The following is a 24,321-nucleotide window of genomic DNA, read 5'->3' as shown; positions in this document are numbered from 1 at the left end:
GCTATTTTGAGACCTGTAGCAGGCATCAAATTTGAAATGAGCTCATTTTGTGCATAAAATTGTAAAATTTCCCATTTAAACAATTTTATAGTGTTTTTATCTATATTCTATTGTGAATAAAATATCAGCTCATGTGGTTTGAAATTCTTTTAGTTTTCATTTTATTCAAATTTAAAAAAAAACGTCCCAACATTTCCGGAATTCGGGTTGTAAATTTAGGGCGGGACTATAATGTTTGAGAGACCAGTCTGAAACAGTCATTGGATGTCATTTATGAAACATGAGCACAACAAATGTCGGTGTCATTTGTTTGTATAAACCCTTGCTTTACAAAATGGTTTTACGAATTGTTTACATAGAATGTTTGCTTAGAAAAAAAATCCTAATATTTCAGCATTTTTCTATGTACAAAAGCACAAGAATTTACAATGTGATTTGAAGTAGATCTACAGGTTTGGGTATCCTACTATACCAGGAGAATATGAAATGAGAATCTTACTCTTGGGATGCAAATTCATCATGGCAACAGACAACAAACAATTCCTTTGGGATGCTGCCGTTATGAACTCAAGAGACTTTGGCAACCGCATGCCTCTGACCAGGAGAGCCTGCACACTCGTATGGCTCTGCTAAGCAAGCATCCCGCTGAGACAAACTATTTGTAATGTGTTTCAACAGGCCAGAGTCATTGAGGTTTTCTATTCTGGTTGCAGAGACAGTTCAGTATTACGAATGCTGGACCAGAAATTCACACAAGCGTCTGTCCGGGGACATGCACAGACCACAAATATTTTCTCAAGGCTTTTGCTTGAGTCTAAATCACACTTATCCGGAATGCAGACAGTAGACGAGTTAATCACCTCTATGACAAATTCTCTATATCGGGATAGTTGAAAAATGTGCAATATTCAGGCACTTTTGGCATTTGCATCTTAGACACAACACATGTATTAGATTGTGATGCAGTCAGTGCGTCGATTCTTTAAAGAAGCTTTGACTGGGTGCAAGACTAGCCAATGGAAAGCAAGTGTGTTTAGAAGAAGTGATGTGATGGCGAAGGTATGAAAAACTCACCCTCTGCTTCTCTGGGGCTCCAGTGGCCAGACGGGGAGCAGGGACGCGGGGACGAAGAATTGGAGGCGTACTGCAGGAGGACGTGACCTTCTGCACATTTATCACATACTGATCCCACTTCTCTAGGAAACCAACAGAGATAGACAAAATGCAACTTAGATACAGCAAATTCAAGTGGATGGGAAGTTAGATGGGAATCGCCAATATGGGGATTTATTTTTTACAAGAAAAAAATTAAGCATTCCAGAGTGGAAGAAATCATTAAATATACCAAAAATAGAAACGGAATTTAATGTAGTCAGGTTGCATTTGTAAAGACCAAACAAAATCAAAAACTGTGCAATTTTATAGTGTTTTTATAATAAAAAAAGATGTAGATGAACTACCAACAAAAACATTACATTGAATTATTTTTATTTTAAATATGAAAATATTTCTCACCATATTTTAGTCTTTCCCAGAAACATAACTGTTTTCAACAGTGAACTGTACAGTAGTTTTCTTCCTATAATAGCCTACTTTTGCCAGCAATTAGTGGTGTAGTACAAAAGTATCATTTTCAAGGGTTATTACTCACATTTAGTGTAAATTTAATTGTTCAGATTCAATTATATCAAACAAACAAACAAACAAACAAATAAATATTCTATTAAGGATTTCTAATGAAATCCTTATTCTATGTGCTAGAAACACGGATAAAATTACATAATCAAACAATAACAGTATATATTAAAATATTTCCATATTTACAAAATAAAATAATTGAATGTAATGTTTTGTTGGTAGTTGGCAGTATGTACTTTTTAACAGAAAATAATAATTTTGTACTACACCACTACTTGTTGGAAAACATAAGCTGTTATAGGAAAACTACTGTACACTGTTGAAAATAGTTATGTTTCTGTCACACTATTTAAAAACATTACTCCCAAGACTGCTCTTGAGTGAGAATTCCCTTATCAGCGCCAATGACTCATTAACCACTTTTGCCAGAGAGCAATGACAAATCTTGTTGCTGCTTAAGCAGCCAGACTCTGGTGTTAGAAGGCTATATGGATATACAGTAAACAATGTCACATGCTCCAAGCGGAGTGTTTGAGAGCAACATGTCTCAACATGTTCCTTCTAAGGGGATTCCCCTGCCGTTTGCCTCAGTGAATTCCACCTGTCTCTCATATAACGGTCCCTCGTGGACTGTCTGCAGGCCCACAAATAAATATCTCAGACTGTATTCAGCTCAATAAAAACCAATGCAAAATAACAAAGAGACACAACCTAACAAAGTTCCACAGGTCTGAGTCATGAAATGTGGATATTCTAGAGCCAATAAGATGATTTTGGAAGGCAATGTGAATAATTCCACTGTATCTGCGACGGAGCCGGTGCACCATTAATTGACACCATGTGTTAGCGATTTGGCAGACGCTGAGAATTCTCAGTTGTTTTGCACTTCCCCCAATCTATCCTCTCACTGTATAAAAAAAATAAATAAACTATAAAATATCTCTGACTTCTCTTTCAATATTTAACAAACAGAACACGCTTAGACATGTCTCCCCTCTGCCTACAGTACATCCACATTTATATTCCACAACATTTCATATATCAGATTGCATCTGTCCAAATGCTTATGTGTATTTTGACATATATTTGTAAAAATAGTCCCCAGGGTACTTGCTATTCCATTGCAACCTCAGTTCACCTGTCATAGAAGTGGCCAGAGATGGGTGGAAACCACTCCACAGTAATGGAGTCTTGTCTCTGTTCTACCACTTGGGGTGACATGGGGACTGGAGGGGGCCGGTAGTCAGGTTGCCAGGTCTGGTATATGAGGTCCAAGTAGCAGTGCATGCGAGCTACCTGATTAAGTGTAAAGGAATCAGTGCAGTCATCATCTGCGGAAAAATGGAGTGAAAGTACAGTTATTTGGCCTAGTTCCTGATAGATCCATAGCACATGAAAAGACATTCCTGTTAAAAAGGCCAAAAACCAATATAAAAATCAATCAATGGTTTTAATTTTTGACAGTTGGTAATTTGAGGTGACATAGTAACAGCTAAAAAAAAAAAAAAAAAAAAAAAGTTGAGTAACATTGAAAATGTATTCTAATTTCCAAGTGTTCAATAATTTATAACATGAAAGCCTATCATAATCATAATATCAATTATAATTGTAGAATGGTTATAATCTAAACAAAGAGTGAAACAAACCATTTCAAATTATATTGTTTAACAATAATCTACTTATACAGACCCTTAATTAGCAAAGAGTCAATGTGAGATAAAATTAGGCATGTTATGTGTTAAGAAAACAAATAAACATCAAGGCATACAGTACATTATTTTTATTTTTTTTTTTTTTTTGTATGTCTTTTCAATCACATTTTAGTTTTGGGAACAATTCTCACTATTAACTAACTACTAATTACGACTTTGCCTCAATAAACTCTTATAATTAATAGTTAATTAATAGTTTTGGTAGTTGTTAAGTTTAGGTATGGCATATAGGATTAAGGGATCCAAAATATGGTCATGCAAAATAAAACATTAATATGCACTAATAACAAGCCAATATGACAGTAATATGCATGCTAATAAGCAACTAGATAATAGTGAGAACTGGTCCCAAAAATAACTGTTACTGTTTTTTTCCAATCAAGGATTAAATAGGAGAGTTTCCATAGATGTGTTTTTACCTGCGTAACTCATGTAATTATTGAAGGGCGTGTGAACAAAATTGTGGTTGCCACACGTTTCATTGCCAGGCTCAGGGTCCCTGCAGTACTTGTATTTGGGTGTGGGATTGGTGTCGGCACACAGATCTCCAGTTTCCAGTGAAGGCTCAGTCTCTAAACATGCATCGTTGCAGGACTCGATCTCCGAGATACCCCTGAACACATGGTACAGTCCCAGACTGTGACCAATCTCATGGATCATGGTATGAGTGTGGCCAAATGTACCGTAGAAAGATGGATTCAGAACTATGCCACCTATAAAGAGGCGAGGAAAAAGTACACAGTGTAAACCCTAATGTGCTTGTTCTTAAATATCCAGGATTGTTACTTATCACTTGTTGTAGCTAAGTAGGTTATACTATGCAGTTTGAAAAAGAAGAGTTCATATGCAAAAACCAGTAAATGCCACGTTTAAAAAAAATAATATATATATATATATATATATATATATATATATATATTTAAAAACAATTGCTGACTGCCATGCGTTCTCCACATAAAGCACGTTCTGAAACATGTTTTGTCACAAAGGCCGGTATTGTCTGCTGTCAAGGCATCGCGAGTTCATGTTTTACTGCAGAAGCCAACAAGCTCCCTTGTTGTTTGTGAACAGAAGCCGACACGTCCATTTTAGTGAATCAGCGCACAGTATTCAGGTAAGTTGAAAGGCTGCTAGTCTCTTTGAAAAGACGTGCAAGCTGAGAGGAGTTTTGTCAAAGCTGATTAAAAGTGATTGAGGATGGATAATTTAGACGAACTTGATGAACCCCTTTGTGATATCTTCTTCAGGGCGTAAAAGGAAAATACAATCTGAAACTTTTTCAAGGAACCTTGCTAAAGCAGCACATTACAGTGATGAGGGGAAAGTTTATTGTATTGCGTGTAATCATAACAACAAAGTTTATCAGGCGTCTACACTGTCAACTGAGGAGATTACAAATATTAGGAGATTACAAATATTAACCGAGTGTTTTTGTTTAACTCTGAAACATGAAATGTGAAGTTGTCTGCTTTTTACAAAAAAAAAAAAATAAATAAATAAATGTAAAAAAGAGTTATCTGATTTTTATCTGATAAAAAAAAAAAAAATACTTTTAATATATATATATATATATATACACTTTCAATAAACTTTCATTTTGTAAGTTACCTGTATTTTTTGGGTTATTATTACTTAATTAAAACAACCCAACTGCAGTTTGATTGATATTATTTAGAATGCAAAATAATAAATAAATAAACATGATTTATAAAAATAATAATAAAATGGATTTATCCGTTTATGCAAATGAACTCTGCAAATACAAATGTATTTAAGCTGAAGAGTATTGTTTTCCAAGCTTTATTTAGTAATTAGAATTAGTGGAATGAAAGCTAAACTGTCAACCATATACATTTTTTTTTCTTTTTCTGGTACAGATCAGATCTCACTGAATGCACGTAAACAGAGAGAGAAAAAATAAATCTTTTTTTTTTTTTCACTTTCAAGTCACCTGTTTAATAAATTTTAGTGTGGACACATTATAATTCAATACTTTTAAGAACTAGTACAACTCAGTTGCAATTGTAATCAGCAAGGACAAAAACGACACACTATGTCTCGCAGAGTAAATGCAACGGAAATGTATGGTAATTTTGGTCATATTCCTTTGCGTCATGTCATTGTATAAGTTATACTTCCACTAAGAAAATAACCAGGGGTCTTGAGAATAGGAACCACTGAAAGAAGGTAAAGGTACAGAGTGTGACAGAGTAAGACTTGTATGATTGCAAGAACTCAATTCAGACTCTTGTCCTGGACTGCGTTTATCCAGTATTTTCTATACCTAAATGTGTCAGTGCCTCCTTGTCCCATGGCCAGGTAGCGACTCCAGCAAGGTCTTCATCTGAGGAATTGGCGAAGAAGATATTGAGGTGCATGGAACCATCCAGCTTGATGATCTCTTTTAGCTCTTTTACATCCAGATAAGCCCTGGAGCCAGAGATGGAGACACATGGTGAAAATTATCACAGTGTCAATAATGTAAACATAAATACTGTTGTGCTTTAAGTTACTGAAATACATTTTTTCATATATTCTGTGGAGAGTAAATATGTATTTGCATAATAAGTACTCGGATAACTCGTGTCACCCGAACCTCAACTGTCATGTTACATGATGGAGTGCTGCCAACAAGGTTACAGAGTCCAGCATTGGTGGGCCACATTTATTTGTCAGCCTTATTTGACACTCATTATGACACACCAATGAATGAATTCCCCCCAGTGCAAAGTTTCTGGAAAACTTGTCCTACAGAGGATAAAACAGGATAGCTACTCCTTTGGAATGATATGAGATGCTACGCTAAATAGATGAATGTCTGTCAGTGTCTGCCTGTACTTATGTATGTAGCATACTGATGAGTGGTGGCTATGAGAGTGATTACCACAATAACGATTCCTATTCGTGCAATTCAGAGCTTTGACTACTGTAGAGACACTGACTTGAGATCCTTAATGATACTCAAGACTTAAAGTCATATTTTAGATTTCTCTTGATCCTTCACCTTAAAAGTTGAAATTATCACCATAACTATCACTACATTGCAAATTCTGTGCATGCAAGAGCAATCAGCAATCAGAGAAGCTGTGCAGCAACTGTTAACATCACTCTCAAGAATCCATTACAACCATGTTCTCTCTTTCCCCAATCTGCTCCGCATTAACGTTTTTTTTTTTTTTTTTTTAACAGCAAGCTAGGAGACCAAAGCAGGTGTGTGTCTTTCCAGAGACAGGTGCTTTTATGAGCGTGTAGCTCCTTCAACTCGACATGCTAAGAGCCCATTTTATACCAGAACACTCCATTAGGGCAAAACCATTAACGTCCGTTATGTTTATGGGCTCCATTGGCACTTAGAGTTCACACAACTGTAAAGCACTTGATGAAGGACCTCCCTGAGGTGACCCATGTGACAGCTCAGGAAACCCCATTCATCAATTAACCCAACACACACAATTGCCAAGGGAAAATCATGGGTGTCGCAACAGAGGCAGATGATAATATAGTATGGACTTTCACCTGTGACTAATCTCTGGACCAAAGCCATTTTTCTTATTGCACATCAACAACATGCCCCAAAATGGGCTGGCATCCAAAGTAAGGCATGAATTAATGTATACAAGCATGTGTACATGGTGTGCATTCACACAAGCATTTAACTTGTGGCTTATGTGTTAACCACAACTGTGTCCAATGTATACGCCGTCAAATCTGATCAGTGATCTTGTGAAGGTAAAAACACAAATCTCTGCTTACAAATGGGCTGTTTGCTTGAAAAAACAATGTGGCACTGTATACATTCTTCAAAATGCATGGAGAAATAACTTACAACACATGCCTAAAACGTGTAAGACAACATAAGTTGATATCATTCACATTTTTCAGATACTCCAACCCGATGTCTCCTGTTAGCTAGATTTCCAAACAAGCAAAGTGGTAACAGGCACCGGGTCTACAAAAATAAACTTCCGACCACACAGCCATTGCTGTGCCACGAATGTAGCACAGTGTCCATCCAGAATTCCACAATTAAGAAGGAATGTTGATTAATGTTTGCGGTGCAGCAATCAGCGTGCCTCCCTAGATGTCCCATAATCAAAACAAAATAAACAACCACTTGGGGTGCTTATCTGAAAATTCTTCTTCTGTTCTCTCTCTAATCTTTCTAAACCATCTTTCATCCATCAGTTGCAATATTTCCATTGAAATCTCAGGTTTGGCCAACTGCTGATTTCTGTTACTGGATTGGATATCTTTTGATGATTGCGATGGGATAATATTTGGGAAAAACCACCTGCATGTTTTTCGTGACTGATGTCACCTCATAGCCCGCACACAGAGTCATTTGAAGAGCTTTAAGAATACTATTGGATGTGATTCTGCGGCCTGGAAAGCGTTCAAAATGGCTAATAGAAAACATTGCTTTCCTTTGAAAGAGAAGCTCAATTAAGGCGTGCAGAAGAAATTCAAGGACAATACTGGAATACTGGGATGAATCATACAGATCAAAACAAAGACGTAACAAGGTTGTTTTCACTTATCAATTCATTCACTCTTTTCTCTCGACATGGAAAGTTTAAACTTTTCTCATGAACCTTCGTGCACTTTTGTAAACAAACGTTTATGAATACATTTTGAAAACAAAATTGTTGCTTGGTGACCAGTCTAAACAATAATCAAATAAGCTTCCTTGAAATGTTGGCTTTTACTTTGCAGTCCACCCAACTAAAACAAAAGCCACCAAAAAATATACTTCTTAAGGCAATAAATCCCCCATAAAACAAATCTCATAGTTTGGGATTACTACAGTACGTGTGTCCTTGGTGCTATACCTATTTTTGTGAAACAAATGAACACAGCTACCTTTCATATAGTCCAAAAGTTAAACCAGACCTTATCCACTGGTGGAATTGTAAACACGCTGTGCTTTCTATCCAGTGGCCTCAGGTATTCAGACTTAGAAATCCAATTTCCTTTTACTCTTTTCATCTTTTGGCAAAAACAAAAAAACAAAACAAAAAAACTGGTGTTTAAAACTTTGAACAAATCGTCACACAGCAGGCGGTAACAGTTGCCCTAGAGGGATCCTTGATAAGAACATTTTTCTTGAAGTGCTTATGAAAAGTCAGAAGAGAAGATCCCACTGCAATAACTGAAGAGTTGTGAGAGGCTCAGTAATAATCCACAGTTGCCTTTACAGATTACCTATAGCAGTCCTTCTCAAATCTGTCCTGGAGACCTCCAGCCACTGCACATTTTGGATATCTCACTCAACTAGCACACCTGATTCAACTCATCAGCTCATTAGTGGAGACTGCAAGACTTGAATTGGGTGTGGCAGATAAGGGTGACATCCAAAATGTGTAGTGGTGGGGGTCTCCAGGACAGGTTTGAGAAGCACTGGCCTGAAGCAGGAGTAGCCAACTCTGATTGGCTTAATGCTGCATTCACGTGCTATTGGAATTATCGTAAATACCAGCTTCCTAGTCGGAAATTAGACATGAACGGCCTTAGGGAGGCCTTATATAGCCAATTTCTGACTATGAAACACATATTTATGATAATTCCAATAGCACGTGAATGCAGCATTAGTTCCAAGTCTGCTCCTACACCTGGATGTTGTTTCAGAGTAATCCTGAAGACCTTGATTAACATATTCAGGTGTGTTTGATTGAGCAGTGGTTATGAATCTGAAATCAAAATTCTACTCGGGACACAATGTTTGCCCATTTTGCAGTATTCCAGGATATTCCAATCCTCCTCCACTGGGCTCACCATCCAGAGTTTAGTTCTAGCCATAATTAAATACACCTGAAGCAGCTAATCTGCTGTGGATTTCTGGATCTTTCTTAAACTCTGTAGCTGTGTCTGAAACCGCTCCCTATCCACTATATAGTGCACTATATCGGGTGTCAGCCATTTTGTAGTGCTGTCCGAATTCTGAGTGGACGACTTCATTCCTTACATTCGTTCACTACTTTTTACCCACAATGCATTCTGATTTCGAGTGTACAACCGATGTACACTCGCTGAAGCACTATTTCCCACAATCCAATGCGGAGAACCGACGAGCTGTTAGAGAGAGCGGGAGCGAGCGAGTTTGAATGAGAGATGCCGTTTAATTTACAAAAATGATTAATTTGGTGGATTTTTAAAAATGTTCGTTGGTAGTGTATTCATTCTGATGTCAAATTAACGGTCGCCTGAGGGCGCTCTACGGCCATCTTATTTGAGTGCAAAAACGCTGCTCGGGAGAGTTTCAAGATACTACAAACAATAAATACATACAATTATTAATGTGTGCTAATGTGAGTTTATTTTTGTTGACAATATTTTAATAGTATTTAATGATTATGACCATATTACAGAACAAATGAATAATATACCATCAATGAAACCACAAAGCTGATTACAATAGTCATTTTAAGTGTTATTGCTATTAATATTATTTTCTAAAATGAGGTACATGAAATATAAAAGTACATCGAAGATGTTTTTGCAACAGCCAATTCTCACGAGCAGTGTACACGTCACCGTCCGAATCCGTTCACTTCATTTCGTTCACTCCTTTCTAATATAGTTCACTCAACTGCCTTACACTATATAGGGATTAGTGAATGAGTGAACGAGTGAGCGATTTCGGACACAGCTTCTGTTTTGTAGATTATCTTTGTCTTCTTCAGGCATTTCTGCAAAGATTGTGACAGAAGACACAAAATAGTTAATTTACGGCTTTTTTCTCCCCAAAATGGATATCCCCACTGTCAAGCTCCTCTGTCTGGAGCAAGAGGATCGCTCCCTCAGGGATCACATGAGGGAATTTTTAAACCTGGCATACCAGACTCACTACCCGGACAGCTGCCTCTGTACTTTCTACTATGTCAGACACAACACCTCGACTAAGGCCAAGCTGCCCGGGGAAGGTCCTTGGGGGAGCTTCGCGGCATTTGTGGAGTGGGTGCTGGTGAACTGTGGATTGCCTTTTACCATCATTCCAGTGGAGGACGTCTCCAGCCAAACTCCCGACCAAGAGCCCAGCCAATCGTCATCCTGCTAGTTCCATCCAGCCCTGAATCATCTGTCATCGCATTGGTTCTGTCCAGCCCTGAATCTCCTGAACCTCTTGTGCTCCTTCCCAGCCTCCCTCTCCTGCATCCACTTCACATATCTGCCTGTTCTTCAGCCCTGTCTCCGCTGATTCCTGCAAACCCCTCAGCTCACCCTCAGTCAGCGCCATCCTGGTGCTTTGTCTCACCTCAGGTCTTTCAGTCTCCAGCTCCACCTTGGCGTGAGGATCCCATGTCCCGCCTCCAGCCTCCAAGTCCTGGATTCCACCTCAGCTCTTCGACTCATCGGCTCTGCCTTGGCTCCTAGCTCCCTCGTCTCCACCGTGGCTCGTCATACCACTGGTTCCACCGGGCTCCCTCTTCCCTCTGGCTCCGCCTTGGTCAGTCGTTGACCCTCCATTGCTACAGGATTCCACTCCTCTGGCTTCGCCTCGTCCCTCCATCTCTCTGGCTCTGTCTAGCCTCCTTGGTCCTCAGTCGCTCTGGCTTTGCCACAGTATTCCGGGTCCCAGCCTCAGTCGCAAGAGCTGTCGATTCTGCCTTGGCCCTTCAGACCCACGGTGTCACCCTGGCTCTTCTGTTCTCCGTCTCCACCCTGGGCTCCTCAAACAGCTTTGTCTCCATCAATCAGCCCCCTGGTGTTATTAGCTTTACCTCCACCATGGCTCCTCCTTCCATCGACTCTGTTGTGAGCTCTAATCCTTGCTCTGCTCTGGCTCCTCCTCCTGCTCCTGGCTCTGCCCTGGCCCCTCCCTTCATCATCTCCACCCTGGTTCCTTCTGCCATCTCCTTCTCCCAGTACCAGCCTTTCTCCTGCTCCACACCCTCCTCCAGAGCCCCCACCCTCCCTCCTCAGTTGGATCTTCTGTAGCGCAAGGACACACCATTCCCAGGGGGGCGTAATGTCATGAATATGTTTGTTTCTACTTCATGGACTTTTAGTTTGTTTTCATTAGTTTCATAGTTTCCTTTGTTCTTTTTCCATTTCTCTTCGTTTTGTCAGGGTTACTAATGATATTAGTTTATTCTGTTCAGCTTTGTATCATTAATTTGCCTCATTTGTCAGTGTATTTAAGTTCAACCTTTTTTCCTGTATTCATTGTCAAGTCTCATCTTTGGAAGCTGTGTTGTTTCTGTACCTGCTATGGATTTCTGTGTGAATCTTTATTAAACTGTTTTTGAATTTATCTTTGTCTTCTTTGGCCATTCCTGCAATGGTTGTGACAGTAAGAAAGTGGACATCCTGGAGCCAGAGTGGACACTAAATAAACTGCCAATGGTTTAAAAAATTTTATGGTGATGTACTAAAGACAAGAATGCAGAAAACTGGCAAATATTTCCCACATATGAATGATTACTGTTACATGACTATTTTTTGTTGACTGGTGAATGTGAAGCCAAGCCAATGAAAGTTGATGCTCCTCACACCTGGACTACGAGTGGAGCTTGTGTAGGCCACTGGTCTAACTGGACCAAAGCTAAAGTTAAGTCACTTTTATTTGTACACTACCTTTCACAACGCCCTTTTTCAAAGTCGCTTTACAGACATTCATAATATTTTAAATATCACAATGCCTAATTGTCCACATTTAGCCTCTTAGAGCTGGGCAACAGCAATGAAATAAACAATTGAGATTTGCTATGTAGTATATATTGCTTTAAGTGTGCTCTGTGTATGTGGGTAAAGTTTATATATAAGTCCATGTCCCTACTGTTACTACCACTCGCAGACCACGCATCACACACTACAGGCAGCGCAATCCTAACAACCTGCGCACTTTGCCTATGTCTGCTAATACACTATTTATTTTTCTATTGGTCTCTGGAATTGTCAGTCTGCAGTAAACAAAACAGATTTCATTATATGTATTTCTAGTCATTCAAGACTAAACCTCATGGCCCTGACAGAGACGTAGATCAAACCAGAGGACACTGCTACTCCTGCAGCACTCTCCAATAATTTCTCATTTTCCCACACTCCCCGTCTGACTAGAAGAGGTGGTGGTACTGGTCTGCTTCTCTCTAATGACTGGGAATGTATTCCTTTACCTTCTCTTGGTATTAACAGCACCTTTACAATTCAATCACTATTACTCAACCTTTTAAAATCCATTTTTGTAGTTGTTTATCGACCCCCAGGACAACAAAGTAACTTCTTGGATGAATTAGATGTGCTGCTCTCAACCTTTCCTGAGGATGGTACTCCCCTAGTTATGCTTGGAGACTTCAACATCCACATATATAAACCTCAGGCTGCAGACTTCCACACTCTGCTTGTCTCTTTTGATCTCAAGAGTGTTAACTACAGCCACTCACAAATCAGGCAACCAACTGGACCTTATTTACACACGACACTGCTCCACTGATCATGTACTGGTTACTTCACTGCACACCTCAGATCACTTCCTCCTCACTTTTAACCTCAACATGGTTCCTGACACAACACATACCCTTCCACATGTCATCATTCGACATAACCTACGCTCACTCTCGTCTTCCCGGCTATCAGCTATGGTTTCATCTTCACTTCCTCCCCCTAAACTGTTAGCATCTCTTGATGTTAACCGTGCTACTGATACTTTCTGCTCCACTCTTACATCTTGTTTAGACACTGTCTGCCCCTTGTGTTCCAGGCCAGCCCATACCACCCCTTCTGCTCCTTGGCTGTCTGATGTTCTCCGCGAACATCATTCTAAGCTCAGGGCTGCTGAAAGGCTGTGGTGCAAATCAAAAAATCCTACTGACCTTCATGTGTATCAGTCCCTCCTCTCTTTCTTCTCTGCTAATGTCTCGTCTGCTAAAAGGACATACTATCATAACAAAATTAACAATTTGTCTAACTCTCGCATGCTCTTTAAAACATTATCTTCACTTCTTTGTCTTCTTCTTCCTCCCCCTCCTTCATCAACTCTAACAGCTGACGACTTTGCCACGTTCTTCATTAATAAAATGAAAACCATCAGTGCACAATTTTCCTCACCACAATCTGTCAAGCACATCTTACCAGCAAACATACACTCGTTCACATCCTTCTCTTCACTCTCTGAAGCAGAAGTCTCCAAACTCATGCTTTCTAATCATCCAACTACTAGTCCGCTTGATCCCTTGATTCCATCTCATCTCCTTCAAGTCATTTATCCTGCAGTTGTACCTGAACTCAATCACATCATTAACACATCCCTTCACACTGGTGTTTTTCCCTCAGCATTTAGACAGGCTCATATAACCCCACTATTTAAGAAACCTACCCTTAACCCATCTCTTCTAGAGAACTACAGACCGGTTACCCTTCTTCCTTTCATTGCTAGAACGCTTGAACGAGCTGTGTTCAAGTCTCTGCCTTTCTCACACAGAACAACCTCCTTGACAGCAACCAGTCTGATTTCAGAAGTGGACATTCAACCGAGACTGCCTTGCTCTCAGTTGTTGAAGCCCTAAGACTTGCAAGAGCAGATTCCAGATCTTCAATACTTATCTTGCTGGATCTGTCCGCTGCTTTTGACACGGTTAACCACCAGATCCTCCTGTCAACTCTATCGGTAAAGGGCATCTCAGGAACCGCACTCCAGTGGTTTGAGTCTTACCTCTCAAATAGGTCCTTCAAGGTATTTTGGAGAGGTGAGGTATCTAATTCGCAATATCTAACTACTGGGGTGCCTCAGGGCTCAGTTCTTGGACCACTTCTCTTCTCTGTCTACATGGCATCACTAGGTTCTGTCATCAGAAACATGGCTTTTCATATCAACTCTACCTCTCATTCCATCCTGATGATCCGATGATAGCTGCTCGCATCTCGCATCCCAGACATTTCTTGCTGAATGAAGGACCATCACCTTCAACTCTGCCAAGACAGAACTGCTTGTGATTCCAGGAAACCCATCGTTTCATCACAATTTCACCATCCAGTTAGCACATCAACCATAACTCCTTCAAAAACAGCCAGAAAAACTTGGAGTTATGACTGATGATCAGCTGACTTTCTCAGACCACACTGCTAAAAATGCCCCGTCCTGCATATTTGCTTTATTCAACATCAAGAAGATCAGGCCCTTTCTTTCGGGAACATGCTTCACAACTCCTTGTTCAAGCTCTTGTTCTATCCAGGCTGGACTATTGCAATGCTCTCTTGGCAGGTCTTCCAGTCAGTTCTACCAAACCTTTACAATTAATTCAGAACGTGGCAGCAAGATTCATTTTTAATGAGCCAAAAAGAATGCATGTCACACCTGGCTACCAATAGCTGCTCGCATAAAATTCAAGGCACTAATGTTTGCCTACAGAACCACCACTGGCTCTGCACCCCTTTACCCTAAATGCATTACTTCAAACTTATGTGTCCTCTAGAAGCTTACATTCTGCAAGTGAACATCACTTTATTGTGCCATCCCAAAGAGGCACAAAATCAATTTCACAAACTTTTAAATTAAATGTTCCCTCTTGGTGGAATGACCTGCCCAACTCAATCCGAGCAGCTGAGTCCTTAGCCATCTTCAAGAATCGGCTAAAATCTCTTCCATCTTTATTTGACCCTCTAACTAAAAAACTAACACTAGCTTTTCTAATCTTTTTGTGTTCTATCTATTTGTTTTCTTTTTACTTATTATACAATTAACAAAAGCAAAAAAAAGACCTCTAATAGCTTGCTCTATTCTTTTTCTATTCTATCTGTTTTCTTGTTATTTATATCATAATTTAAAAAAACAAACCCTGCTACGTGTACTGCGTTAAGCTAACTGAGACATGTTATAGCACTTGCATATCATTGCTCTTTTTTTGATTTTGATTGCTTCCATCGTCCTCATTTGTAAGTCGCTTCGGATAAAAGCGTCTGCTAAATGACTAAATGTAAATGTAAATTAATTAAGAAATATGTAAGGTTTTGTTCAATTCATTTCTTCAACAGTTTGGTATAGTGACAAACCTAACTACTATTTGGTAATGTATATCACTGCCATGGTTAAATGACACATATAACTGATGGGGTTTAAGATTTTGGTCATATTGCCCACCCCAACTTCTTAGGGACACAAGGACACAACATTTCCTTTAACGATGGACAATTTTATTTCCCTTTATAATGCATTTATAATGCATTTATCCATTCATTTTGTAAACCACTTGTCCAGTGTATTCTTAGGCTGTAGATGGTCAATCCATTAACGGGCTAACACATAGACATTCATACTCACACCTACGGACAATTTAGTGTCTTTGGATTGTGAGGGAAACTGGAGCACCATAAGGAATTCCACAAAAACACAGGGAGCAAATGACACACAGAAAGGTTTCAGCTCCTGACTCTACGCTCTTCATTGTTGTCCCCAACACATGAAACCTTTTTGACAGAAATATTCATACATGCACTCTGAAGAACAAACAAGATTTAGCCGACCAGATAGGGTGTCTTTAAAACCCTCAGGTATTTAGACTGCTTGATCTTAAACTCTTACCTTAAATGAGAAGCTGGATTGAAGCAAGTCTTGGTCACATCGGTGATGCTAGGGTTGCAGCAATCTCCATTATCGTAACCATAGTTCTCACAGTTGCACTCTGGATCGCAGACGCCATTCCCTTGTTTATGTTCAGGACATCGTGCCCTGGGCTTGCAGTAACCAGCATCAAAGCCAGTCAGAGTGTGGTTGCATTCAGGGTCACAGTCCTCATCACCCACCTTGCTAATATCACAGTTGGCGAGTATCAGACGGTTATACAAAGACGAATTGCTCACATTGTGCACAGTCAACTCCCAGGTGATGTTGTACATGTTAAAGGCTTCATTCAGATGCTGATGTTGCAGGTGAATCTGTTGATCTGTGACTGTGGGTTTGCGCTGAGAGTCGTCAAACACATTTACAACGCGATACCGTACTGTTTTGGGGCGTCGGAAGCTCCAGAAATGATTGTAGTTGCGCGCCACTTCTGTGTTATCGCACACCGTCTGTCCGCAAGCTGGAGGCTCCAGGGTAGTGTCCAAAGATCCCAACCCTGCACGAGGACCCTCATCTGGTATTGGGAAGCTGCCGTCCTTCACAGCCAGCCATTTGCGTGCTGGGTGTTCAAATGTCTCGCGGATCACCAGGTCAACCAGGTCCTCAGGGTCCTCGTGTCCATGCATGTCCCTCATGATCTGCCTCTGAGAGAGAGCCTGTCGCCACAAACCAACACGCTCCACGGAGCCTCTGTAGTTATGATTTAAGGCATTTCCACCCACCATCAGCACCTTGAATTTTAAATCAGATCGAATCATTACATTTATCTGTTTTTATTTGCATACAGTACGTGCATTATATAAGAACTGGAACCTTTTTAAAGGTGAAGAGTGTAACTTTTTTTCTGATAGGATATTTTCCAGTACTAAATGCAGATAGTTCTGTAAGTTAATCCTTGATAGATTGATTTGATAGGTTGCATTGTGGTCCTGTCAACAAAAATGAGTTTGAATCTCCCAACCAGCTCAACATAGCATCATTGGTTCAACTAATGCGATGCAGTGTGCTCGGGTACGTGTCCCATAAAACATGAGTCATGATAAAAAGGAGTCAAAGACTTGTAGAAGTAAGATAAAATGGCATGGCTACTTCTGTAAATGCATTTGTATCTCATGTTTGCTTCTGATAATACTATTGATTAGGTTTAGGGTAGGGTTTAGTGTTGGTGGTTCAGTTTTTATGAATGTGAGCCTTAACATTTTTTAGCGGCTGTCAAAAAGCATTTAATTTCCTAACAGCGGTGATATGTACAACAACCAGCACTATAAAATTTTGTCACTTTCACGTTTATTTGTCTCAGGTAAAACTGAACACACTTTTAATGCCCCTCACTTGACTTTTTTTTTTACATTTTGAAATTGTCACAAAACATGCAAGAAGTTTGTCTTTTTCGTTCACCAATCCTGCTCCTGGAGGGCCACTGTCCTGAGATGTTTAGCTCCAACCCCAATTGAAACAAATGAACCAGCTAATCAAGGTCTTACTTCGCACACTAAAAACTTCCAGGTGTGCTGAGGTAAGTTGGAGCTAAACTTTGCAGGACAGTGGCCCTGCAGGACAGAGTTTGGCTAACCCTGAAGGCTGAGTTATACTTCTGTGTCGAACCTACGCCATAGCCTTTACTGCGTAGGCTATGCGTCAGTTTTCATTTATACTTCTGAGTCGTTGTCTGCGTCTGCATCCAGTACACATGCAAAGTCTGCAGTGTCCACGGGCATGTTGCTTGTGTAACCCGCAGTACCACGGCAAAAGCCGAAGAAGAAGCGGCTCGTTGGAGAAGCACTATAGCCGTGACAGCGACAAATAAATATCAAATCATTAAACCATTATTTAAAACTACAAAAAGGAGACAACAACGGAACAGGAGAAGATGGCATTTTTCAGTCTGCACAAGGACTTGTACCATGGCAGATCAACATTGTTTGTCGCGGACAACTAGTGATGTATAAAGCTATGTAGTATAGTAAATGATAAGACACTTGTTCTTTGCTTTGTTTTATTTTAAATAAGAAGGTGTAACATTAAAATATATTAAAGTGTACATAAACACACACAGAACTCAAGTACATACGGAGGGAGGGATTCTAGCAGACAAATCACAGAGCTTGCGGTCCGCGTAGAATTGACGCGCTGTTAGAATTTTGGAGAGGTGCACGCCAGGCTACGGCGTAGGTTACGCTGTACTACAAAGAGCTACGACGTAGGTTCTACGCAGAAGTATAAATTGGGCATGACCTAGAAGCACATAAATTACACACTTCACCTTTAACTACTACTACTTCTACTACTAATAATAATAATACATTGTAATAATAAAAAATGTGTATAATTCAACAAAATATTGTGTCAAAAGGTAAACTCTGAAACACTAAATAATTAAACTTACCTTACACTTTTTAGTAAGGGGGCTGAAGACATCACCTGACTGTTCCCTGCTAACAGCTGTCTGAGCACCATTAACATATAACTTCATATAGAGGCCATTGTAAGTCACAGCTACATGGGCCCAGTGGTTGGGCAAGTAGCGGGCATTCGAATGAATGGAGGTAACTTTGTGTGCTCGATCTGTTTTAAGGGAGAAGAAGAAACGCGGGTCACGGTTTCCCTGTTCACTCACAGCTTTAATTCCCAATAGCCATCCACGATCACTGGAGGCATAGAAGCATTTGTCGAAGAGACCTGTGGTAAAAAAAATTTAAAAAATAAATAAAAAATGAGAACAAATGTGTCAGGAGGGAAAGTCAATTGTACTTCAATACTTCAGCTTTTCAGGAAATAACAGAGTACAGGAGGAAGGAATAGGATGTATGGAAATGGCATGAACCTGCATATACTGTAGGTGTCACTGAACAAAGCACCTTACACACAGAAAAATAAGGGTTTAAAATTGTACCTTTTTGGGTACAACAGCTTGTCCCTGGAGCAGTACCCTTAAAAGGACATATTTGTACCTTTTTTACCCCAATAGGTACATATTAGTAACATAGTAGTAATACGGACCCTTAATGTACTAATACGTACCTATTAGGGATAAAAAAAGGTACAAATATGTCCTTGTAAGGGTACTGCTACCCAACAAGAAGTCTTATTTATTTATTTAACAATAACAAATATTAGGAGTGGTATGCTAGAACACTTACATTAATTTATGATTACTCATTTTATTTTATTTTTATTTATTTTTTATTGTATTATTCTTCTTTTCTTTTGTCACTTTTACTTACTTTTTGTAATGTCCAGACTTCACTTTTTATCTAAATGTAGTTTGTTTTCTCACAATTCTTAGGTTTCGCATTCTGAATAAATTGTTGATTAAGTTCTTAAGTTCTCAAAAAATAACATTCAGCTTACCACAAATATTAAATAAAACAAGCACAAAGGCTTAGAGGTATTCCACAATCAACAATCTTGGCATTTTACAGTAAATGGTACTGCTATTGTAAAAAAAGGTGATATTTAAAATCTGGCAATATCAGTGAAAATATATTGCTTCATAGACAAAACTGTACTATAACTGTACAGTTAATAATAGGAGGGGAGAGATAAGAGGAAGCAACGAATGACCCTGAACATTAATTACGGCTATTGTGTGTCAGCAGCATGTCCACTAACAATGTAGATATAAGATATATTTACTAGTTTTCACCAAGTTGGAATCGTGATTTTTAATGTTCACTTTTCTAATACGTCTTGATCTCCCAGAAAACAACCTTTTTGGAAGCAAATTGTTTTCTTTAACAATTACAGTATTTAGATGTAGAAATTTTGCTGTAAATAAATACATAAATAAATAAATAATTGTGTAGGCTGTTGCTGGGAGTTTACTAGACAGTTACTAGTTTAAATGAAACACAAATTCTATGTATTTTGGGCCAGTTCAATCAGTGGCAAAATATCACTAGAACACCAAATCAGAACAGGCTGAATGACTGTTTGGTAGCTGCAGCTTTAAATCTATATGATAATTTGCATACTTACTGTATATTCTCTCACGTGGGGAATTTGGAGGAAAAAAATAAAAATACTTTACCCAAGTTTACGCACTAACACAGTACAGTACAGTATGCTGTCTTGGTCAAGCCATGCTTTAAGCATCATGAAAGCTAAATGTCCTTCCTTTGATGTCACCTAACCGGTCAAGCTTGCATTCTGTATCTCAGATCAGATCTGCTGTGCAAGTCAATTTGTATCTCATCATCATGGAAGATCAGTGTCAACTAAGCACTTTTTTCTTGCTCTCTCATCAATCTAACGCGTTGAACACACTCTTGGACAGTGTTAATCATCTGATCAAAGTCAACATAAGGTTTAGTTAAAATCAAGACAGTTTGGTTTCTCCTGGACTGTTTCCAAAGCTAAAAATCAGTCTAAATAGCTGCCAAGTCATGACCATAAATGATATTGATGGTTTATAAAGCACTCAACCAAATCTATCTTACATACTGCAGACACAAACTCAGCGCTGTTCAGGGTGCTGAATTTACTGACATTATAGGACGTTGATAAGCTTTTTGTTTTTCCTTCATCATATGTCTTACAATACTCCTTCATTCCTTGCTCTTAAATCTTCTGCATAATGGAATGAAAAAATGACATAGCTCAAAAAACAAAACAACACAAAAACAACATTAAATCTCGACATTAAGGCTAACGCTGTGCAAAAACAACAACAAGAACAGCGACTGTTGAAAATAAGCAGTGGCTTCTCTCAAAACAACTGACTTATGTCTTCATTCTTAGAGGCATGAATTAGATTTAAAAGATTAAGCATGTCTGCATAAGCCACAGACACTTCAATCACTTTTTTCTTGTTTTTTTTTTTTGTTTGTTTATTTTTTTTTGTTTTTTTAATATCCTAACACAACATATATTCAGTGAAACAGGTCCTTCAAATATCTTTAAAAATGTTGATATTTTAAAGGAATCTTTAGGTAGCAGTATTGGTGCCCATTGAATTCAGTTGTATGGAGAGAGAGGGGAAAAAAAACTTTTAGGAAAAATCATGACAGAATTTCTGAGTGAAATAACTCACTTTTGTTCAGCGCAAACTGACTTTCTGTACAAAGAATCTGACATGGTTGATGCCATAAATTTGCTTATTTTATAAGTAACTAGAAAATAGTGAAATTGGTGCAGAAGCTCAATCAACACTCTCAGAAAAGTCTGTGAAAATAGAGGACACTGTACTGTGTCAATATGAAGGAATTCTCCATATTGATTTTTAATGCTGTTTTACCCATAGTTTGGATTATGCATTGCATATATTTTCTCCTACATTATCTGTCCTTCTACAAATTTGTTTTCTTTGCAGTGATCATGTCATAACTTTTCCCTAACTTTAATTCCTCATATACATAAAATGATTATTGGATGTGATATCAGATTTCTGGGCCCCACTGTATAAAATATCGATTATAACCATAAATAGCATCATCATGCATGCATTTATGGATCCAATGCATGCGTGTATGGGAGATTGTATACTGTTCATCTCCTTAATGCTGGTCAGGCATTCGGTCCAGTGCAAACCCACTGCAAGTCTGAAAGAGATGATGTCATCTCAGTGTGGTGGGTTACTGGAGGGGGGCGCACTGATATCAGATGCCACGCGTAAATCAGTGATGCCCACAACCGCATCAGTAGTGAATTCTCACTCCGGTCTGTCTAGTCGTGCGTGACTGCGTAGAAAAAACACACTTCTCGTAGCCAGCATTTTATTTTATTTTTTTTCTGCCCATGACTTTCAAAAAAGACCGACATGTCCTGTCTTTTACGCTCTCTGTCGGCAGAAAGCGGAATCGAAAGCGATGTTGTAATGCTTACTCACTAAAAAAAAAAAAAAAAAAAAAAAAAACATCTACAGAACTGCGGTGGCGTTTGCAAACTCAGATTTGTGTTTTCTGGTGTCACAGTTTTGCAGGTACTGGAGGAGAACGTAATTGCAATGCGATGCGATTTGGTAAGGTGTGTAGCCACAGTTCAGCCGTCTGCAAAGCTCAGAACAGCTTCACTTTCCTCCTGTGTTTTCCTCCGGGCTGAATGGAGGTGGGGGGATTTGGGGACTTTCGGGGATTCGAAGGTCGTACACCGGGTGTCTCTCCAGTCGCGCAAAGACGCGGGGAGGGGGAAAGTCCTGTCCCGCTCGCTCTCCTGAGCTCAAGAGCTTAAACAGCAAACCTAAGCTTTTGGATAGACTACATTTAGACCAATGAAGTCATCATTTTCCTGTCACATCAGCCCAAACGCTAATATCAGAAATGAATTAAAGTAAGTGTGTGTGTGTGTGGTGTCTCCGCTCTGACGTACGCGATTACTTAATCATTCGACATTGGAACTGATTGACCTGTAAGAGGTACGAGGAAGTTATGCACTATCCTAACACTGCTAAAGCCACCTGGTCAAGCCTCATCATTCATTTTGCATTACTCTTCCACCAACATTCGTCTCACACAAAACTCAAGCAAAACGCATAGATCTGTTCCTACCAGCTATTACGGTTGGGGAACGCTGCCCACCCTCCGCTTTGACCCACATCTGGAGAGTGAAATTGCCTTTTGGTATGTCCACGCCGGGCTTCAGTCTCAGCTGGTCCCCTCTGCCCGTAAAATAAACGGCTTTTCCCCGAGAGGAGCTCGCATCCTCCGCCGGAGAGGAGCGTCGGCGCTGGCGGGGGAGCCGGCGGTCCAGCGCCGGCAGGGAGCGCTTGCCCCGGGGCAGCCGGGTGGCACAAGCCCCCGGGAAGACCGCTTTGGCTTCTCTGATCTTCACCAGCTCGCGTTTGGATCGGGTCTTTCTCAGGACCGTCCCGCAGTCTGATCCCACACACAGGACGAGCAGGATGGCGAGACACTGGATAAAAGTCCAAACTTTCATTTTATTCAACACAAGAGAGATGATAATGATGAGGATGATGAAGAGGATGCGGATGGGTATGGCAATGTCCGAGAGAAATGCGCTCGGACGCGCTCTTCCTCTCCAAAGTCCACTTGTTATTGTTGTTTTGTTTTGTTTTGCCCGTCTTTCACAATCGTTTGTCAAAGACGAATGTTCCAGATACACAAATCCATGAAGCTCTTTATTTTACTATACAAGCCGTTCTGTGCGCTGGAGTTTTTCTTTTTACTTCTTCTGGAGGCTAAAGTGAGTCTTCTGACGAGATCGCGGCTTAATTCATTGATTCGGTCAGTAATCAATGAATAAAGAGCTTCATTCACACTCACTGTATTTCTGTCTTTCTCTACTCGCAAAACAATGTTTAAGAACAATTCATGAATGCAGAACACGTCCAAACATGACGGGCTGTCATATCTGAGGATGGAGCACATTCAGACGCTGTTTGTGCTGAAGTTGTCTCGGCGTTAGAAGTTGAAGTGATTGAGATGCTCTGCAGGAGGTTCGGAGGTGTCCAGAGCATCGCGGATCCTCATGTATGCTGTGAGCTCCGCTGGAGATCCTTCAGTCTTTTAAGAGTGAGAATGTGATGGAAGCAGGCCAGCCCATGTTTCAGTTCTACATGAGTTTTTCTCCTTCCGATCCTCCTCTCTTGTTGTGCTGAAGTCACAGGTAAAGCACTGACGGCAGGAGCATTTCCACACATGCTCCTCCAAGTGTTGGACAGTGTTTCGAGAGTTGGGAAGGGGTGTGTGTGTGTGTGTGTGTGTGTGTGTGTGCGTGCGTGTATCCCTCTAGTGGCTACAATTCAAACCATTTCATTCATTTGAAAGTTTTCACAGTACAAGTTGCCGAAGTCACACTGGATCACTTGTTACCGTTGTTGTAATATTTGTGTTTTCTTTGTGGTTTGTTTATTTAATATGTATTTTACAGCGCATCTCTGTAAATGAATAAATAAATAAATATTGTAATAACGTAAAATGTGAGTTGAATGAAACCAGTTACCACGTGAAACAAGTTACCTGACAATGTTATTATACCTGCACAAATAATAAGACTTGTTTTCAAATAATATATCTTGAATTAAGTCTGATAAATTATTTTCCTTGTTTTAAGCAAAACCACTTTTAACAAAGTGCCTTAAAATCTGGAGAAAAAAAAATAAGTTGCCACAAAATAAACTTCTCTTTTCAAGATGTATTAATTTGTTTCAAGGATCCTTGAGGAAAAAAAAAAATACTGAAAAACAGATCTGATAACGTTATATTGGTTGGACTGAAAATAAACTGAAATAAACTACCTATATTACATTTACTTTTGTCAGGAAATACTCAAGTGAATCATTTGCTTTAGATTTTCATACAAAATAAAAAATAAAAAATAAAAAATGCATTACATATATTACACTGTATTTTCTTTCTTAATTTTATTTTTTCCAATATTGTATATAAAAAGATAACTGGAGTATATTTTACAAGAAAATTGTATTTTGGTCTTTCTTCTTCCAAACTTTGCATTTAAGTC

General features: G+C 39.4%; 1 protein-coding gene across 2 annotated transcripts in view; it reads right to left on the bottom strand.

The window, feature by feature from the left end:
• Positions 1 to 23,469, bottom strand: part of pappaa (pregnancy-associated plasma protein A, pappalysin 1a) — a 132,059-nt gene extending 108,590 nt beyond the window's left edge. For both annotated transcript variants that reach the window (XM_058777729.1, XM_058777730.1), the window contains exons 1-7: positions 22,389 to 23,469; positions 18,290 to 18,582; positions 15,865 to 16,634; positions 5,635 to 5,780; positions 3,770 to 4,063; positions 2,777 to 2,969; positions 1,075 to 1,196 (exon numbers count right to left, since the gene is read on the bottom strand). In XM_058777729.1, the coding sequence (XP_058633712.1) occupies positions 1,075 to 1,196; positions 2,777 to 2,969; positions 3,770 to 4,063; positions 5,635 to 5,780; positions 15,865 to 16,634; positions 18,290 to 18,582; positions 22,389 to 22,776 (2,206 nt within the window). In that variant the 5' untranslated portion in view covers positions 22,777 to 23,469. The remainder of the gene's footprint in view (positions 1 to 1,074; positions 1,197 to 2,776; positions 2,970 to 3,769; positions 4,064 to 5,634; positions 5,781 to 15,864; positions 16,635 to 18,289; positions 18,583 to 22,388) is intronic.
• Positions 23,470 to 24,321: the final 852 nt, after the last annotated feature.

The sequence above is a fragment of the Onychostoma macrolepis genome, chromosome 05, assembly GCF_012432095.1.
Source record: "Onychostoma macrolepis isolate SWU-2019 chromosome 05, ASM1243209v1, whole genome shotgun sequence".
NCBI lineage: Eukaryota > Metazoa > Chordata > Actinopteri > Cypriniformes > Cyprinidae > Onychostoma > Onychostoma macrolepis.
This window is presented reverse-complemented; position numbering and strand designations above follow the sequence as displayed.